At 42.2% G+C, this 19,310-nt stretch overlaps 1 protein-coding gene across 1 annotated transcript; it reads left to right on the top strand.

The window, feature by feature from the left end:
- Positions 1 to 3,649: 3,649 nt before the first annotated feature.
- On the top strand, positions 3,650 to 18,758 carry LOC147244825 (hemicentin-1-like). Its single transcript, XM_086184217.1, has 12 exons — positions 3,650 to 3,919; positions 5,035 to 5,170; positions 7,124 to 7,393; positions 7,468 to 7,794; positions 8,538 to 8,762; positions 9,275 to 9,502; positions 10,608 to 10,874; positions 13,943 to 14,209; positions 14,309 to 14,467; positions 15,830 to 16,045; positions 17,057 to 17,299; positions 17,561 to 18,758. Exons 2-12 carry the CDS (start codon positions 5,119 to 5,121, stop codon positions 17,761 to 17,763), a joined length of 2,457 nt encoding a protein of 818 aa, XP_086040343.1. The 5' UTR covers positions 3,650 to 3,919; positions 5,035 to 5,118; the 3' UTR covers positions 17,764 to 18,758.
- The last annotated feature ends 552 nt before the right edge of the window (positions 18,759 to 19,310 follow it).

Below are 19,310 nucleotides of genomic sequence, written 5' to 3' on the forward strand. Positions count from 1 at the left end.
TGCAAAGAGGGGAAGGCATAATAAGCATGAGCCTCATGCCATGTATTTTCTATTCTGTATTTTATTGGGAATTGAATGCAAATTGATAAATCAATCAATCACTTAACCCGGAGGTTTTCCACTGCAATCTGAACACCTCCTTCCATCATGGCGTTGGAGTTTATATTGCCATCAGTTGCTCAAGTCACGTCACCGCGGTAACGGCGTCGCCACCCTTTTTGAACGCATCTGGGATATCGCAACTTGTGGGCTCTGGTTCTAAGAGAGTGAGCATGTTGTCAGATACCAAGTAAATACAGTGTACGGTTTATTCAAGCCTCCCAGTGGCAACACGGCCCTCAGCTTAATGATGAAGGAAAAGAATGCAACTCTGGACAGACCATTCATCTTTCTCAGCATTGTGGTATGTTCAACTCTCATCTGGGTGTTTGTGCAGTGGGAAGCCTGCAGAGATTCAAGGGAAACGCGTTGAATTGGAAATTGGAAAACTTTTGTTTCTCACTTACAAAATGATACACAGCAAGTTACCCAAAAACCATCAAAAGTAGATGTCCTGAGCTGACATCTCGGTTATTTTGACGGCTGGGGTTAAAAGTGAACTGTGCACAAGTGAACTGTGACGGCTCCCGGCCAGCCACGCCCCCTCCACCTGTTTCCCACTCCCCTAACGAGCACACCTGCAGCAGATCCCTGCTGGAGGTGAGCTGAAACCCCAGGCCTTCACCCTGTTCTCTGCCAGTTCCTCGAGTTCTGTCAGGCGTCTTGCGCCCCAGAACCTTGCAGTCTTGAAACCTGCCCGTCTGCCCCTACGTCCCTGGACTTTCCGTTACCAACCCACACCTAAACCTCGACCGCGCTCCTACCTGCCCGTTTCCCTGGATCAGTTCCAGTAAAGACTATTTGTGCTCCAGGTGATGCGTTTGGGTCCTGCTTCGTGGTCTTTGTCTAAAACTAACAGTACATCTATAAGTTTTCGAGTACAATTCGAGGTATACAACAAAATAAAACCATGTAAACTAGTTCTGCATTCAGTGTCTGCTTCTTTAAAACTCAACTATACTTAAAATGTGCTTCTGTAAACGGGAGTGGGGCAACGTAGCCTGAAACGTACTGAAGCAGTGAATATACAAGCATTCTATTAGTACAGCGATGGTAATATACTCACTACTTTGGGAGACAGGGGAGCTGATGAGGTAAATCAAGGACAGGTGTACAGATGAGGAGGAAAGGGGCCCCCCCCTACACACACACACACACACACACACACACACACACACACACACACAGACACACACACAGGAGACAAGAAAGGAGGCGGTAACACAAAGGAAGCTTTCATAGTGGCAATGAACACCTGTTTTTGTCTCTTTAACTCGTCACGATGAAGTAAATGTTGATTGCCGTGTAGTAACGGCAGCTGGTAAAATGACGCGTTCCTTCCTGGTGTGTCTTGCTTTCACTGTCAATTCTGTAGAAAGGTTTTGATTTACCAGCACTCTCAAACCCTCCTGCCCCCCCCCCCCCCTCCACACACACACACACACACACACCCCTGTAGTTTAAAAGGAGTACATTGATAGTGGCTACAGAATATTCTGTTACAACAAGCTGGACATAGTTTGTGGTTTAATCAATGAATCTGCGAGAAGAATTGTCTTTGGCTGATAAATCTTCTCCTGAAATACCACACAACTCCCCCGGCATGTGAGATTTTAAACGTAAATTGGAAGAAGGATGTTTTAGGACCTTGTGTCATCCAACCATCCTTACACTCGGATCATTTAACTCGCACAAGATACAGAAAACTACTTCAGAATGTCGGCGGAGACGCTGTGGACACAGAGGAGCCTCTGTCTGATTCATGCATTTTCCGTGATCACATTACAGTAAGCTTTGCTCTGCTGAGTAAATGGACAAACGCTCGTATTGTTACAACGTCAGTGTGTCTTGTGTCGTCCTCGGCTTGAACATTAAACAGACGCCGGGTTTCACAAGCGGGCGGGAAAAGAGCATCTGGCAGCCAATAGATATTAAACTGCTACGAGTACAAGGTCATGCCATCAGTGTTGCAACAAGTCATTAGTCAGTGGAAGGTGCTGGGTCGGCATTCCTGGTTTTTGTTATTCCTCTCAGTGTCACACTCATTTCCTCTTCGTCAAGGTTGTGTTCTGGATCCTCAAGTGTGCTCTGCTCATTCCGATTGTAACATCCCTTCGTTCTCTTCACTTGGCAACCCACAAACTCATCACAAACTCATTACAAGCTCATTGTCCTTTTTGCAGTCCGGCATGCCTTCAAAGGGACAGGAGATCAGTTTCTGACTCTATTCACAGAGAATGTGGGGTTTTTTTATGAAAATCTTGTGGTTGATTTCACTCACCCCATCACTTCCGGGTTTCTTTTTTTAACTGGTTGGGAATTCCCTAAGACATAATGGTTATGATGCAAGACAAATTAATAAAGATGGAGTATTAAATACAATTAAATAGAGAACCGCTGGAATGTCAACAATCTTTTTGAACTGGTTTTTGGTTAAGTGCCTGAATTAAAGTCTGGTTCACACAAGATTACAATATTTGACTCCCCCACCCTCACCACCAAGCTGTAAAATATGTCAGTAAATACCAAGCTACATTTTGAAACTTTTGTATCTTTACGAACGGCCATTTAGTAGCTAAACGAGACTGTAGAGGTCGTCGCGGACATTAAATCTGGTCGCACCAAATACAGCATGTGATCACACTCTGAGATTTCAGTCTGAAGCCTGATTTCCCAGAATTCCCTTTGTTTCCCCTGAACAGAATTTTTCCATTCTGTGCGACGACCTCCTTTGACTTGTTTATTTATTTTTTTCCATCAACCAACTGCACAAACAACTCACATGATATCCATTTCGCTCCTCAAAGTGAATCAGTTTTATCAACTGGGGTCAGGCTTAGGGCCCCTGAGGACATGAATGGGTTGTACCCGGCAAAATAATCCTGATTGTGTATCAGGGCATTCTTCTGAATGTTTCAAACGTGTTTGTCAGCGGCTCTTTGTTTAGCTTTCACTTTTGTCGGACAAAAGCTGCGCCTGCTCTCCAAGAGGTTAAAGCTTGATAGTGTTGAGTGACCGCTAATAACGAGCGCCTCTGTCAGCGGGGGAGAAAACACTGCATGTGCTGCCTGTTTGTATTTTTTGGTGAAGAGGGACTTTTTGGGCAACATGAGTGGAATCTCAATGCTTGTTTTCTTAACTGAATCCCCCTGTTTGGCTTGCAGCCCTCCCCCACCCCCCCTTTGCTGCATATCATCCTCAAGCATCTCCTTCTGCTCCTCATCTCGTGGACTGTTGGTACAACCTTTGACCCCAAAGTAGAAAAATTATGACTTTCCTGCGTGCAGCTGTTCATTCTCAGCGCTCCCCCTCCCCCTGTTTTATTGAAACGAAACAACATTCCTCGGAATTCTACTCATCACCCCTGCAGGTTGTAAGAGGAGTGATAAGGAGGATGTCATTAGCTGTCATGTTCTCCTGTTTCCTCCTCCTGCTCCTCCTCCCATTCATTCACGGAGAGGAGACGTCTTCCGTCTACAGTATATCAAGAGGTAGATGTCCTGGAAAATCCTGCACTTCTTTAATTGCTGCTAAACAGGATGCATGTATTGCAGTGTGGAAATTCCAGAGTTCAAATCAGCACTTCCTGAAAGAGAAAGAGGACATTTAGCTCACAAATCACCTCCCCACCCCCACCCCCAAGTTTGAATGGTGGGTGATCGGAGCCTTGTCGTATGTCGGAATTATTATGAGTTTTTTTTTTTCTTTTCCAATCAAAAATAATCCAAGAGAGGTAAGAAGACAACAGTGGGCTATTTTGGTCTGCAACCATGCTGCTTTGACTCTGGTGGTGCTGCTCAGTCTGTCCCCATCCGTGGGTGTGAGTACAGTATGCGCACCCGTGACCCTAAGAAGTGTGGGCGTAATGAAGTAGCGTGCATGCAAAATATTTTTAGCAGTTCAGCTGACCAAGAGAGAAGACACATCGATTTCTCAACCATGATATTTTTAAGATTTTTCTGCACGCAGCCCTGATCCTGCTTCTGTTACAACTCCTGACCTCCTGTGATAAGACGGTTGCACTTCCTCAGTTTTTGGTGTCATTATTACTTCATTATCTAAAGACAACGGAAGCACCTTCACCGTGCATCCATGATCTTCGTCTGTCTATGACCCGGATAAAGGATTTCACTCCAAACTCTGTCTTCTGCTTCGCTGCCTCGGCAGCTTCTAAAATCTGGTTTTGCCGTGTTTTTCACGCAAAAAATGTTTGTGTCCAAGTAACTAAGAACTGGTTCTGATGTACGTGGTGGAGCAAAACGTTTCCTTTGTAATACAGTGGACTAAAAACCACTTTCTCTTCTCCATTACTGTGGAGTAAAACTACTTTCATTTGAAATGTAGTGCAGTAAAACTTCTTAAGTTAAAGAGCAGGATTTCATTTTAGATGCAGTAGAGTAAAACTAGTGTTCAATTTGAAACATAAAGGAGCAAAACTTTTTTTGTTTTTAAACTGTAGTAGAGTGAAATTTGAATGGGGTAATATTACAGTATTTCCTTCGGGATACTGTGAGGAGAAGTTCCAGAGTAGAACGTTTTCTTTGGAAGGCAGTATAGAAAACTGCCATATTTCCTTTGAAATGTAGTGGAGTATAACTACAACATGCGCTGTGGAAAGTAGAGGGATGGATAATCAAGGGGAGAAGAAGTACACATATTTAGTTACTTTTTTGTTGTTGTTTTTAATCACTGATTCAGAATCAAGAGTAACTGACAGGCTCAAACATTGAGACTTCAATTCAACGGTGATTTGTTTCTTATTAGTAGGCTGCAACTGGCTGGAGCCTGACTCACGCATGACAGAAATATCACACACACACACACACACACACACACATACATCAGACTCCTCCAATGACCGTGCAGAGAAAGTCTCTCTCTCTCTCTCTCTCTCTCTCTCTCTCCCTCTCTCTCTCTCTTCGTTGGTCTTCATAGCAGGAGGACATCGCGGCTGAACCACGCAGCGCCGGACCACAGCAGAAGGAAACATTGTTCTGATCCAAACTGCCAGCGACTCAAATGAGCGGAACATTTGTGCGACTCTTCGTGGGGTTTTTCCTCTGTGCGAGAGGTAAGCAGGCTGTTTTCTTCGTTAATTCCTTGTTGTTATTGTTGATTCAGCTCAAGAGGCTAGAAATTCTACACCGGTGTGTTGCGCCGATCTTCCACAGATGGTTGATTTAAATGTCTCAGCCAGGCGAGCAGGTTACACTGATCCGAGTCATGTTGGTGTCATACATGTGGGATGAGAGATCACATGACCCTATCAAAACGCGCGCGCGCGCGTGTGTGTGTGTGTGTGTGTGTGTGTGTGTGTGTGTGTGTAAGAGAGACACACAATAAAAAAAAATTATTCTGAATGTCCAACATAAATTCTGCTTATGATAGAAACAGTAATTCTACGGTGTAGATTATTTAAATTACTATTGACCCTGATGCTTTTTCCAGCCAGTTTTCAGTCTTCTATGAGGATGAGAACTTGCTGTTCTTCCAAAGAAGTCCTTTTTCCCTTCACTGGAGGTGGAAGGAAACTTCACGCTTGTGCAAAAACAAACGTGACTTGATGCTGTGCTGCTATCTTGAATGATTTGATTCCACAGTTGTTGTTCTGGCTTGAAATTGTTCAGTTCTGAACAAAGTAAGAATTACAGTATTTTTTTTCATCTAAATGTGGAATTAGGCTCCACGTGGTTGTGAGCAGGGCAGGAATAGAGTTAGTGGAGATGGTTGAGTGCCTTAGTAGCTGTTTTTCTGTTATTAGTTGGCTTAGTTTAGCCAGGAATTCTCAGTCTTTTCTACTTCAAGACCAAATTATTAATACTGGTAAAGAGCCAGGGCCTGTTGAAACAGAACGCAGATTATTTTGGCAACTCTTACTATTCTAATCCAATATTTGTGTATTAAGAAATCCAACAAGAGTCTGGTGTATTTTCTCAAGCTACATGGCTCTGCACTGTCACCTTCATTGACAAAATCATATTTTAGTGTAATCTGAACTGTATCTACGCATAATTCTTTTTAATTCTTCAGTTAAATAGCAACCGTTGTTGTTGTTGCGTCCTTATTTGCCAGACCACAGCCCAACTATGCCAGTTAGCAAGTCAAACTCAGCGTCTCGAGTCGATGAAATTGTTGGGCAATGGATTTTAGAGTAAAAGCTTCTTATTTTAATTCATTTATGTCATTTATAGCATTTTTTTAGTTTAATATTCTATTTTGGATCCCAAAAAAAAAAGATGTACCTTGCCTCAGCTACAAAAAGGCCCACTAGAGGGGCTCACAACTCAGCTGTACAGTTCAGGCAACAAAATTCCTTGGTCAGATTTAGGAAAACATGACTCACTGCGTTATTTTGGAACATGACAACCCTTGTGACTGTTAAATAAGAATATTAATATTGTAGTCACAATAGAGATCTTTTTATTTATTTAATTTTTTTGTTATTGTGAGGCCATGGGATATAATGTGTCCCCTCAATTTCTCTAATTTCTGGTTACAAGATATGACTTTAAAAATATCCAAAAATATAAAATAGCTAGACTGTTGATGCACAAGTTATATCTTGTGTCCAGGAATTAATGAGATTCAGGCTTCAAAATGATGGAATTTGGGGATTAATAATGTTTTGTGGCCTCAATATAAAATAAAAGACATCTCTCTCTATGTCCAAAAATTATTATTCTTTTTTTTCCACCATGGCCACTCCAGGGCTCCGTACTCTTTAATTCGTTGTCACATTACAGGAATTGATCACATTTATGAGACGTTTATACGGCTGAACAGCAAAAACAACAGGACAGCTGATTTATTTTGAATATAATCAACTGAATTGTGGAACCTTTAATGAAGAAATGATCACCTCTGTGAGTTTTTTTTGATGAGCAGTGGTCAAATCACTCCAAACACACTCAGGAGGATTGTTTATTCCTCCATTTTTACTGAAGTTTCCGCAGAGACAAACGATAACGCGCTTCTCCTGATGCAGTCGTGTAAACGTTACACGTCTCTACTCTCACTTTTGCAGGTGCCAGCTGCCCGATTGAGTTTAGCCCCCCCAGTGTTGTGGTGAAACATGGAGACCCGGTCTCAGTCAACTGCAGCACGTCAGACAGCAACTATATTGAAATGGGCTGGGAGGTTTCCGTCGGAGGCACTGCCGCAAAGAATGCCACCCATCTGAACTGGAATGTGCGATCCATGGAAGTGTGGGACATCTCCCCTGAGTGCTACATCAACCCACGACCCGGGAGTGACAAGGAACAGTGCTCCACGATTGTTGATGTCGTTGTTTACAGTAAGTGTTGTTTATTGTGTATTAAACATACCAAAAGTGTGTCCGCGTCTGATCACCTCTACGCTTTCCTCCAGAATTCCCAGAATCCATCGGGATCAGTTCCAACGGCGAACCGGATGGCGTGATGAAAGAAGGGCAGCAATATAAGTTCACATGTGACATCCGCGATGTTGCGCCAGTTCAAAATGTCACCGTGAGGTGGTACAAAGGGGAAACCCTCTTCCAGACACACACCTTTGACAACCGAAGCAGGAAACCTGTGGATCAGGTGTCGGTCATCAGCTTCACTCCAATGAGGGAGGACAACAGAGTCAAGTTCAGATGCGTAGCACATCTGGACCTGGAGCCGGAGGGACCGCTTCTTAACGTGTCCTCTAGAGAATACACCATCACTGTGCACTGTAAGTATGTCGTCTAGGTTGGAGGTTGAAATAGAACTGCTTTTACCGCATATTTAGGTTTTCATGAACTTCCATCTCGTTATGGAGTTAAACCAGATGTGATATATATATATATATATATATATATATATATATATATATATATATATATATATATATATATATATATATATATATATATAATGGGTTACTGTACGTTTAACACCCAAGACAACCCAAAGACCTATATTCCCTGAACAGACATCCACATCATTATCATCAGAGTTATATTGTTTTGAAAATATATTTAATGAACTCAAGGGCAAATTATTTTTCATTGAATAAAAAGGTTTTTCAGCTTTTTTGAACATTTATTTCAGGTTTCTACCTACTACAAAGGCTGGGAAATAAATCTTTTAAGAGATTATTAACAAAAATGCCTCAGATAACCACTCAGTGTAAAACCGGGTGGCGCTAGCGAACACATTATTCCAATATATTATATTTGCTGTACATCACTTAAGGCCAGCACAGTTAACGTGGGTGTGCAGACAAGCACAAAAATTACATTAAAACAAAAAAAACGCCACCAAAATCTTCCTTGATGGACGTAAACATTGAAGCAAGTGCTAGTTTTTCAAAATTGGTGGTGGCTAACCTACACTGGACCAACCACCTTGAACAAATAAATAAAAGGTTTACATCTCAGTTTCTTTTCATTGCTTAAATGAAACTGGCACTGTACATATGACTGCTTTCTTTAGTTGGACCAGATGTAAACTGCTCTGGAGGAGTGGATATACGGGAAGGGGAAACTTTGAGGAGCCGTTGCCCGGTGAAAGGAAATCCTACCCCCTTAGTCAAATGGCTCAAAGACGGAAAATCGGCTGACCCAGACAGACCTGTGCGCAGGAAAGACGCAGGGCAGTACACTGTCACCACCGAGGGGGATCACCCAATCCACATACCACTTAAGGTCCTCGTGCTGTGTAAGTGTCATTGTCTTTGTGACAGTATGAATGAATACAGCCTCAATGTAACAGTAAAAGGAAAAAATATTTTAACGTTAGGTTTTTTTGTTGTTGCTGTTTTCGCATTTTTCACATTTGCGTCGTCCATCCATCCATCGTCATCTTCCGCTTATTCCTTACTAGTAAGGGTCGCGGGGGGGGGGGGGCTGGAGCCTATCCCAGCATCTACGGGCGAGAGGCGAGGTTCACCCTGGACAGGTCACCAGTCCATCGCAGGGCCAACATACAGAGACGAACAACCATTCACACTCACATTCACACCTACGGTCAATTTAGAGTATCAATCAGCCTCGTCCCCAATTGCATGTCTTTGGACGGTGGGAGGAAGCCGGAGTACCAGAGAGAACCCATTTGCGTTGTACGTGTGGTAAAACAGAATCTACGTTTTTGCTTTAGCGGTCACTGGTTCCATTCTGTGGTTACGTCAGGTGGATCAGGGGTAAGAGGTTTTCTTTTTTTTTTTGTTTCAGATGGACCAGAGTTGACATGTCCAAGTAATTATACTGCAATGGAAAACACTCCTCACAACCTCACCTGCACGGTTGAGGGATATCCTCGACCGAAGATAAGCTGGTACAAAGATGGCGAGGAGGTCCAACTTCCTGTGAACTTCACACGAACAGACGCAGGGCAGTACGACATCACCGCTTCAAACACTTTCTCAAGCGTCAATGTCAAAGTGGACGTTACCGTCTTATGTGAGTGTCATTGATGACAATCCTGAAAGGAACATTTTCAAGGATTACACTCGTTTGCCATACTCCCCAGAGCCAGAGGAGCCGGGCGACCAGCTGGCCACTAGTTAGCTTTGCACAATGAATGGTAGTGAACGTTAACCATCAAAAGTTAACAAATAGATCAGGTTGAGGATCTTGGGTTATCCTGGAAGTCATCATCCTCCCGTCTTACAAAGCCGACCGTGAGTAGAAGCAGCCGCCACTCCTGTAGTCATCAACAAGTGATGTTGTTTTGATGGCCAAAGTACTGAGGTGCCGCGTCAATCCACGGCATTGAATAGGAAAGTAGTTCCAACAATGTGACTGATTCTAAAACGACAACTCTTCTCATATTTTTACCCATAAAATGTACATTGCATTTCCTGTATTTTAAATAGGTGGCTTAAGCTCATCAGACTTCTTTTATGACTCCAGGCTGCAGACGGAGCCAGCTACATATATGTATTAGCTTGAAGCTAAGAGCTCACTAGAGCCACCAACTGACCAAAACAAACACTTTAGATCTTAACAAAACTGCACTTGTGAGCTTGTAAAATGATTTGGATGGTTTTGCTGTTATTTGTGGTTCGTACTGAGCACCATTAGCTCCAAGCCAAACATATGTGGCTGTCTCTTCCTGCATTTTAGACTCACGAAGAAGTGAAAGCAATGTCGCATTTGTCAGTACTCGTTGAGTACTTGAAAAGCAAAATACACTTTTTAGGTGCCGTTTGACTTTAACTTTGACACATCATCACGAATGTCAAGCACCACCCTTGTTATATTAACGCATGCAAAGACCGTCTTAGAGAAAAACGTTCTCGATTATTTTTGACAGAGCTATGCTAACACATCCTTCCCACTACCATTCATTGTGCTGAGCTAACTAGCTGTCTGCAGGTTTTTGTGGATTTCAGCGCCCTTACGCACACACACACAGACACAGACACACACACAGGACAGCAGAGTATCTATCTTCTTTCCTGGCTCTGGGGAGGATGGCATATGAGCACATTTCTCAAAACGTTGTTGTGTGTGGGTGATCCAGTGTTAAATTTCCTTTGAGTCTGACATTTGTTGTCTTTAGACCCGCCATCACAGATTGAGATTGAGCTGGAAGACTCTGAAGTTGAGCTCGGCTCTACGGTGGGGCTGAAGTGTTCCAGCAAGGGCCACCCTCGACCAAAGTATTCCTGGATTTACTACCGCTCTGCCAATGTGATGGAGCAAAACGAAGATGGAGTTTCCTGGTTGATCATCCACAATGCTACTGCACTAAACATGGGCTTGTACACATGTCACGCCTGGAACGAGAGAGGAAATGTCTCTGGAGCAGCAAGACTCACAGTAAAAGGTTTGGTTAACACCATTGATGAAGTTCAACATGAACTTGGTTCAACTGAGCAATGGCGCCCTCTGTTGTTGCACATGATGGAATTGACTTAAAAAGACAAGATTTACTTAAGAATTTACCATAATCTTTTGTAGCAATAATCCTACGCCATATCTAAATCATAAATGGATGGATGAATGGATGTGGTTGTGAGGATGAGTATGGGAGAATTTTCTCTTCTTTCGAAAGTCTCGGACAAAAGTGTTCTGTCTCAAGCTGTGAACAAAACACGAAAATAACGTGTTTGTCCGCCCAGTAATGCAGATCTGTGACCAAATACAATGGTTATTCTTTGACCGAGGCTCCACCCTTCCACCAAGTTTCATGAAAATCAGCCTGAATGTTTTTGCTGCCAACATTCAGACGAATAGAATTGCAACGTGGCTACTTTATGTGTGTTATTTTTACTTATTTGTTTATTTAAAATGTCATGTTGCCCTCGGTTGTCCCCCTCCATTTCATTGTTTCTGTCTTTTTCCCCCGCTATTCAGATTGAAACTCTTGGACTGGTTTCATTTTCATTTGCTAAAAAATTGCTCATCTTCCTTAGTTTAACTCTGGGGGGGGGGGGGGGGGGGGGGTGTACTTCCAGGTGTGATTTTTGGTATCCCAGCTATTTTGAAGCCAGTAATTGAAGGGTGCACAAACACGTGGCTGAGTTTGTTTTCGGACAATTATGCAACACCCTGTGAAGCAAAACGAAACTGAACTTGGTTTTTGAATGAGAGAAGGAAAGTAAAACTTGTCATCTCAGATAACGAGATCATTAACTGAATATTTAAAAAACAAACAAACTGTAATTTGTGGGCGGCGGGTTGAGTGGCTTCCTAGCAACCAGAGGGTCGCTGGTTCTGTCCTCACCCCTCGAGGTATCCATGAGCAAGATACTGAACCCCTAATAGCTCCTCATGAGTAGGTTGCCGCCTTACATGGCAGCCTTCACCATCAGTGTGAGTGTGTGTGTGTGTGTGTGTGAGTGTGTGAATTAAATGACATTGTAAAGAGCTTTGAGTGCCGCTAAGATAGAAAAGCGCCACATAAATTGAGTCTATTTAACATTTACCATCTAACTTGTGCTCTTCAGATGATGGGATAAACTAACCACTGATCACCAGAAAATGATGTCAGTTATATGGAGACGACGCAAGAATTGACTTGTAATCTTCAGGTAACAAGACAATTATGTCATTTAAAAAAAATATGCATTTTGCTTTCTCAAGATGGGGACATAATTAATCCTTTATCCTGAGAAAATTAGCTTAGCTATACCGATGTAACACAACAATTACCTTGTGTTGAGATTAAAAAAATCAGTAATTCATCATGGGTCGCCTAAATTGCATTTTGTTTTCTACGAGTGAAGAGATAAATCAACCGTTTTGCATGAGGAAATGAGTTAAATTGCAATAATGCAATGATTAATATGTGATTTAAAGTATTTTATAAGTAATTATCACAAAAATGGCCGCTCCCAGCTTCCACAGCAAACTTTAGTGGACGTAAATAAAGTGAAAAGGGGAGGGGGGAGGGAGGGAAACACGTATATCAGACGCAGACTATTATTCCAAGCAAGGATTTTATATCTCGTGTCTTTACATCTAAAAATTTAAAATAATATCCACCTATTTATGCTGTTTAATTTTAAATTGAGGTAATAATAGCAAGTTGTTCTGGCTCAAAGTAGCCTTTAAGCTGTAGCCAACATGCTACATTTATAGACTCTTTGGGTGTGTGTGTGTGTGTGTGTGTGCGTGCGTGCTTGCGTTCCGTCTGTGCCCAGTAAGTGTTACCACCGTGCCCTGTGTGTTGAGGGGGAGGGCTGTTTCCCAGTTTCCTCTCCGGCGGTGGGAGCGGGGAGCAGCTCGGTCCGTGTAGCCACAGATTAGCTTAGCTTTCCCTCATTAAGTCAACAAGTCGTCGCCGGAGACCAGGAGAGGCTCCAGAGTCGCCCACTGTGACGGTAGAGAGGCGACAGCTGTTGGGAGAAGTTCGATGGATGACTTAACTCCACTTCGTTTTATTTCAGTCCTTCTGATTTTGGGGCTGCTGTCGGTGTCTAACGGAACTAATCCGAGTAAGTTACACTTGCTTCTCTGTCGAGGTTTGAATGTTATTCTTAGGGAACACAAGGGGGATTGTCTCAGCCCTCCTGATGTGGCAGCAGCACCGTGGTGTCTTTTTTTTTTTTTTTTAGGTGTACGCACTGGAAGTGCTTATCACTTTTTGTCAAATGTGAACGGAAAATAAGGATTCTGAATACCAGAGGAGACTTTTCTTTTTTTTTCTTTTTTTTCTTCTTTTTTTTTTAAACCTGTCCTGTTCAGCAGCTGGGGCAGGCAGTATAGGTGTTCCTGGTGCCGTGTTGTACCGAAGCAGTTTTACTCTGCAAAGGAGGAATCTGATAAAACTCCTCCTATCGCCATTTGTGTTTCACTTTATTATAAATGGTATTGGTTCATTGATAAAGGTACGGGACTGAGGCTCAGGATGGATAGAGAGAGAACAGGGACAGGATAGGGAAGACGGGGGGGGGGGGGGCACAAAAACAACAATAGCAACAAAAAAAAAAAACAACATTAACTATGATAACAACAGGGGGAAAAAAGAAAAAAAAACATTGGTTGCAGAATTTCCAGTGCAAATTTAGCAGTAAACATGATTGTAGTGGCGTGTGTGCACTCAGGTCCATAGATTTTTTTTTTTTTCCCGTGCATTGCAATGACTAGAAGTTATGACTGGTATGAATTAGAATAGATTGGCCGGTAGATTGTGGCGCATTTTTTAACTCAAGATATGGACGTTGTATTAAGGTCCAATACAAGCAATCAAGTGCAGACTTTCCTGTGGGAGTGGTGTTTCCTTCCTCAGTCCTTTCCTGCTGCCCCTTGAGGCTGGGCTTTTGTTCTACAGGCTCTCTCATCCCATTTCAATGCAGCACTGGATGTGAAAATGTTGCCTTAAGATAATAGATGTTTGTAGACTTTTCCTTGAAACAACATTTCTCCCTGGTAATGTGTCCCCCCCCACAGGTGCCCGTCAAGAAGATCTCATCGAAATAACTCCAGAGAGTCTGGTGGTAGAATACAATGAAGAAAACCAGAAAGCAACATGTGACGCACCATCCACAGACCCCGCCAATGTCAAAGAAATCTACTGGGAGGTGCAGAGGGATGTCAAGATCAACAACAGAACGTGGCTTGTTGACAGCCATCGAGACTGGAATGCAGTTCCTACCTGTATTGTAAAGTTTGAGGGAATAGGAACCCTCAAAAAATCTCTCAACTTCACCCTCTACAGTACGTGTTCACAAAAATCTTTTGTGCTTATCTTAAAAAAAAAAAGGGGGGGGGGGTTTAAATCTTTGAATATTCGAACTCTCAAATCACATTCCCCAGAATTGCCAGACAGCGTTTCCATCCACCCCGTTGGTAACTTAATCGCGGCGGAGAACACGGAGCTGCAGCTACGTTGTAACATCATCGGCGTTGCTCCTGCTGGAAGCCTCACTGTGCGGTGGTACCACTGGAACAAAACCACTGAACTGCCAAACACAGGTGGGGAATCTCTCCCATGCTTGCAGCGTGAAGCAGTACTGAATGCTAAATGATAAAAGCTCATCACTTACATGGGGGGGGGGGGGGGGATGAACCATGGCAACAGTCAGACAGACAAACAGCAGGTAATGGAAAACAGCATTTTGGCAGACAAATCTGAGCTCTCTTGTCCCTTCGCAGGAGTTTAAAAAATAAGAATCAAATCCTGATGGAGCTCCTTGGCTTAACAGCAGCTAGTTAGCCTTGTCTGTGAGGGCGTGCTGACGTTAGCATTTGGCCCGGAGCAGCGTGGGTGGGGGTGTAAATGACAGGTTCCATCAGAACGCAATAACACATGGATTTTTAACCCTCCTGGGTTCTGCTGTTGGTGTGAAATGAACATTGCTATCATCTTAGGATGTAAAGAAAATATAATTTTATCTTTAAATTAGTTTACAAAAGAGAATAGGACAAAAATAGCAGAGTAGAGAGTACATGCAGAGGTGAACATGAACGCGTGTTATATTGTGACAGATCAGTAGATCATTAACGCCCCTTTCTAAGTCTCTACCGCTGCTACCAGATCAGTTTTCTCATCCTTTTTCAGCTCTGAGTGTTCTGAGCTTTCACCGCGTAAAGTGCAGCACGGTTCTAATTTCCTAAAGGGAGCTGGTTCCTGCAGTTTTGGTCATTTGTCGTCATGGACTATTTTCAGCTGCAGATTCACACACATTCCATGTGTTACTGAGAATTTCCAGCAGCAGGGTTGAATATTTGAGACTTAACTCAAAATAAACACAGCGCCCGTGTTCGGCACAGTAAAGGACGTGTCGGGAGAACAGCGTGGCTAATTTACACGACACCAAGGAATTAAGACTTTTCTCGATCCCCTTCTACTGGGCGGGCTTTGGCCTCTCTATCAGTTCATTGATAGGCGGATGGTTCATCCAGTCTCCCGCCAGGTATGATTTGGAGGTTTCTGCCCTGTTCCAAACAGTTTCTGTGGGTGATGTCTTAGACGATTCTGTCCAACAAAACATCTGATTTAACAAGGCCTGGAACTGGCGGTCGTCGTGATTTCACGTGGCGTTTGCATACTGCTTATTTTCTCGGAGCCCAGCGATGGATAAATGTCATGTAAAAGAACAGTTTATGTTGAAAAAGCAGCGTGAAATACTTGAATCTTTTGTTTCTTTTTTTACAGCTGTGCTTCATCACTCCTGTTAAGTGGAACTAGAAATGATAAATGTGCAGAGCAGAACATCGGGAAGAACGACATCTTCAAGTTTATATTAAGGAAACAATAATTCGTACAAATGATCAAATTAGATTTTTGGTGTGTGTGTGTGTTGTTTTTTTTTTCTTCTCCATCATGTGGATCAGGGTCGCTGCAGGTGATGGGCTGCCTCTCCAAGAACAACCCAGACTGTGACATCAACGTGGTGAAGACCCCGGTGAATGTGTCGTCGACCATCAACATCACTCTGGACCGAGAGCACAACGGAAGACAGTTCTGGTGTGAGGCTCAGTTGAACGTGGAACCAGTGGGGCAACAGCTTCCCCCCAATTTTTCCAGTCCCCTCAACATCACGGTCTACTGTGAGTTCACATTTTCTTTCTACACACACACACACACACACACACACACACACACACACACACACACGTATATATACATATACATATATATATATATATATATATATATATATATATATATATATATATATATATATATATGTATATATATGTATATATATATATGTGTGTGTATATATGTATATGTATATATATGTATATATATATGTGTATATATATGTATATATGTGTGTATATATGTATATATATATGTGTATATATATGTATATATGTGTGTATATATGTATATGTGTGTATATGTGTATATATGTATATATGTGTGTATATATGTATATATATGTATATATATATGTGTGTATATATGTATATATATGTGTGTGTATATATGTATATATATATGTATATACATATGTGTGTATATATGTATATACATATATATATGTGTATATATATGTATGTGTATATGTATATGTGTGTGTGTGTGTGTGTATATATATATATATATATATATATATATATATATATATATATATATATATATATATATATATGTGTGTGTGTGTATATATGTATATGTCACAATAATTTCTTCTCAGTGACCTTTAAATGATAGAGACTGGATCCAAAGAATCAAAGTTTGAGTTGAATTTATTTTCTTGTACAAGAAGGAGCGTTTTACAATACAACACCCAAGTGAGGTCACAGAGAAAAGACTCACTTTGGAGCTCTAGCAGTTGGGTTTATATACCTTACAACTGTGCGTTTCTGCTTTCTCCTGTTTATACAGACACATTCCACAGATATCGTCACATATCTTCTCAGTCCTCTAAGTAACGGCGAGCTTAATAGTTTTAAATCAAGGTGGCATCTCTTGACCCTTTATTCTAACCTATGCAAACTCCAGGACAAACCAGAAACCCCACCATGGCATGTGAAAAGAATTTTTACAATAACATTATCATATTGTAAGTACCACACAACTTTGACCTCCGCCTTCATTTGCCTGAACAGATAAACCCACCATTAACACCACAAAGCTTCCAAAGTTCATCCCAGTGATCCGAGGTTACCCCGAGGAGCTTGAATGTGAAGCCGATGGTCACCCTCCTCCAAAGATCCAGTGGCTCTACAGCTCAGACAAGGTTCCCCGTGTCTCTGGAGGCAAGCTCAATGTCTCTGAGGCGGGCTTCTACAACTGCAGCGCCACTAACGAAGTTGATTCCAGCTTCCATCAGGTGGAAGTCGTCTTAAAAGGTAATAACACTCTTGAAGCTAGAAAAACAGGGCTTTTTTTGTCTGAATTAACGAGTTTTGGTTTTATTTCTTTTTTTTTCTTTTTTTTTTTACAAGAAATTATATATAATTAATTATATTCAATTTTAATGAAAAAGAAAAATTTGGCAGTCTTCCTCAGACAATACAAGGTAATATATGGCACGGTTACCGAAAAACAGGGCTGGAAAAAAAAAAAATCTGATTGTTATTAACAGACGCCTGGTCTGAATGTTGTTTCAGAGGACTACCTGCCCCTCATAGCTGGATTGGTGGCCATCACGGTGCTGGTCATCTCCGTCATCTTCATCTTCATCTACTCCATCTACTACAAGAACACCAAAATGCGGCAGTACAGTCTGAAAAACCCTAAACTCAGCACCCACAATGGCAACGTAGCTCACAATGGCTGGGAACAGCAGTTGCCTATGACTAAACTGTCGTAGCGGTACCTCCGGACCACTCTGAACGCGCTGCACCACCACCTCGGACTCGCCGGTGGTTCCAAGGCTCAAATCAAATGCCTCACACTGGACTGGGATATCCTCCACACCTCAAAGAGTTGCGCCAACCTTCTTTTTTTTTTTTCTTTCTCAACATTTGAAATGTTTTATTCTTTATGGAATCAGTTCATTTTAAAAATTAGTAACCTTGGCTTGAGATGTACAATTCAGTATTTACTACTGCAACTGGTTTTCACTGGACGTAAAGAGGAAAGGGCAACCTTTGGCCACGGGCCTTGTTATTTTTAGTAAGCACAGTGGGAATTTAATATGATTATGAATGTTTTTGTTGTTGTATGTTTCTCTGATGTTTTTATGCCCCTTCATTGCCAACTCCATCTTAGATCCTTGCGCTTACTTTACAAACTGAGCGTGAGTGGTTCTTGGACTTAGTGACCCCCCGCCCGAGGCTGCTGTGGTTTGAAAAGGGGAAATGCACTACTTCGCTTATCGGCGGCCCAGCTGCACTCACTGTGTGGACAGTATGACTTGTGCATACCATTCACTGAGCCCATTGTCCTTTCGCTAGTTTTTTTTTTGTTGTTTTTTTTTTTGGAAGCACTTGTTTGGTAGCCGTCTCTGTGCCTGATGCTTTGTTGTGCCATACTGTGTCAGGCTCTGGGCGCATTGGAAAAAATTGTCCTGTTCTGCAGTCATATGCTTCTCTGTGAATGACAGCAGGCATCGTTGCCTAATGCCTATCACAGGTGTATATTCAGAATAATATTTTGTGTAAATTGAAAAGCTTTATTTATTCATTACAGACAGTCAAGACTGAGGATTTTAGCATTGAAAATGGACTGCATGAGGGATGTAAATGTTGGAAGAGTGAGGGACATGAGGTGTGTGTGAATACTGCTGTAAATATTTCAGACTGTATTTTAATATTAAAAGTGTGGACTTTCAAACAAACTCCTTTGTTATTACTTCAGAAAGTAGGTTATGTGATCGCTGCGGGTTGTGGGACTTTTTTAATTTTAATTCAGATCTAGGTCAATGTGCAGTGTTTTCACTTTTATGAGGGAGCTTTGATTGTTTTATCAAATATTATTTCTCCATCCATCCATTTTCTACAGCTTATCCTGTTAAGGGTTGTGGGGGGCTGGCTGGAGTCTATCCCACCAGTCTTCAGGGAAGAGGCGGGGTTCACACTGGACAGGTTGCCAGTCCATGACAGGGCCAACACATAGAGACAGACAATATATCCACAGCTCCTTCCACACCTATTGCTGTTTAATACAATTATTCTCACACTCACAGCCACGCCTACGGTCCATTTAGAGTCTGGATTAACCTCGTCCCCTCTTGATGTCTTTGGACTGTGGGAGGAAGCTGGAGTACCGGAGAGGACCCATGCAGGAACAGGGAGACCATGGAGACTTGAACCCAGAACCTTCTTGCTGTGAGAGTGCTGACCACTGCACCACCGTGCCACCAATATTATTTCTATAGTAGAAAAAAAAGGGACACTTTCTGTACAATTTAAGCTA

The sequence above is a fragment of the Aulostomus chinensis genome, chromosome 18, assembly GCF_037954235.1.
Source record: "Aulostomus chinensis isolate RoL2024-O1b breed Wild chromosome 18, RoL_Achi_v1.0, whole genome shotgun sequence".
NCBI classification, from domain to species: Eukaryota; Metazoa; Chordata; class Actinopteri; order Syngnathiformes; family Aulostomidae; genus Aulostomus; species Aulostomus chinensis.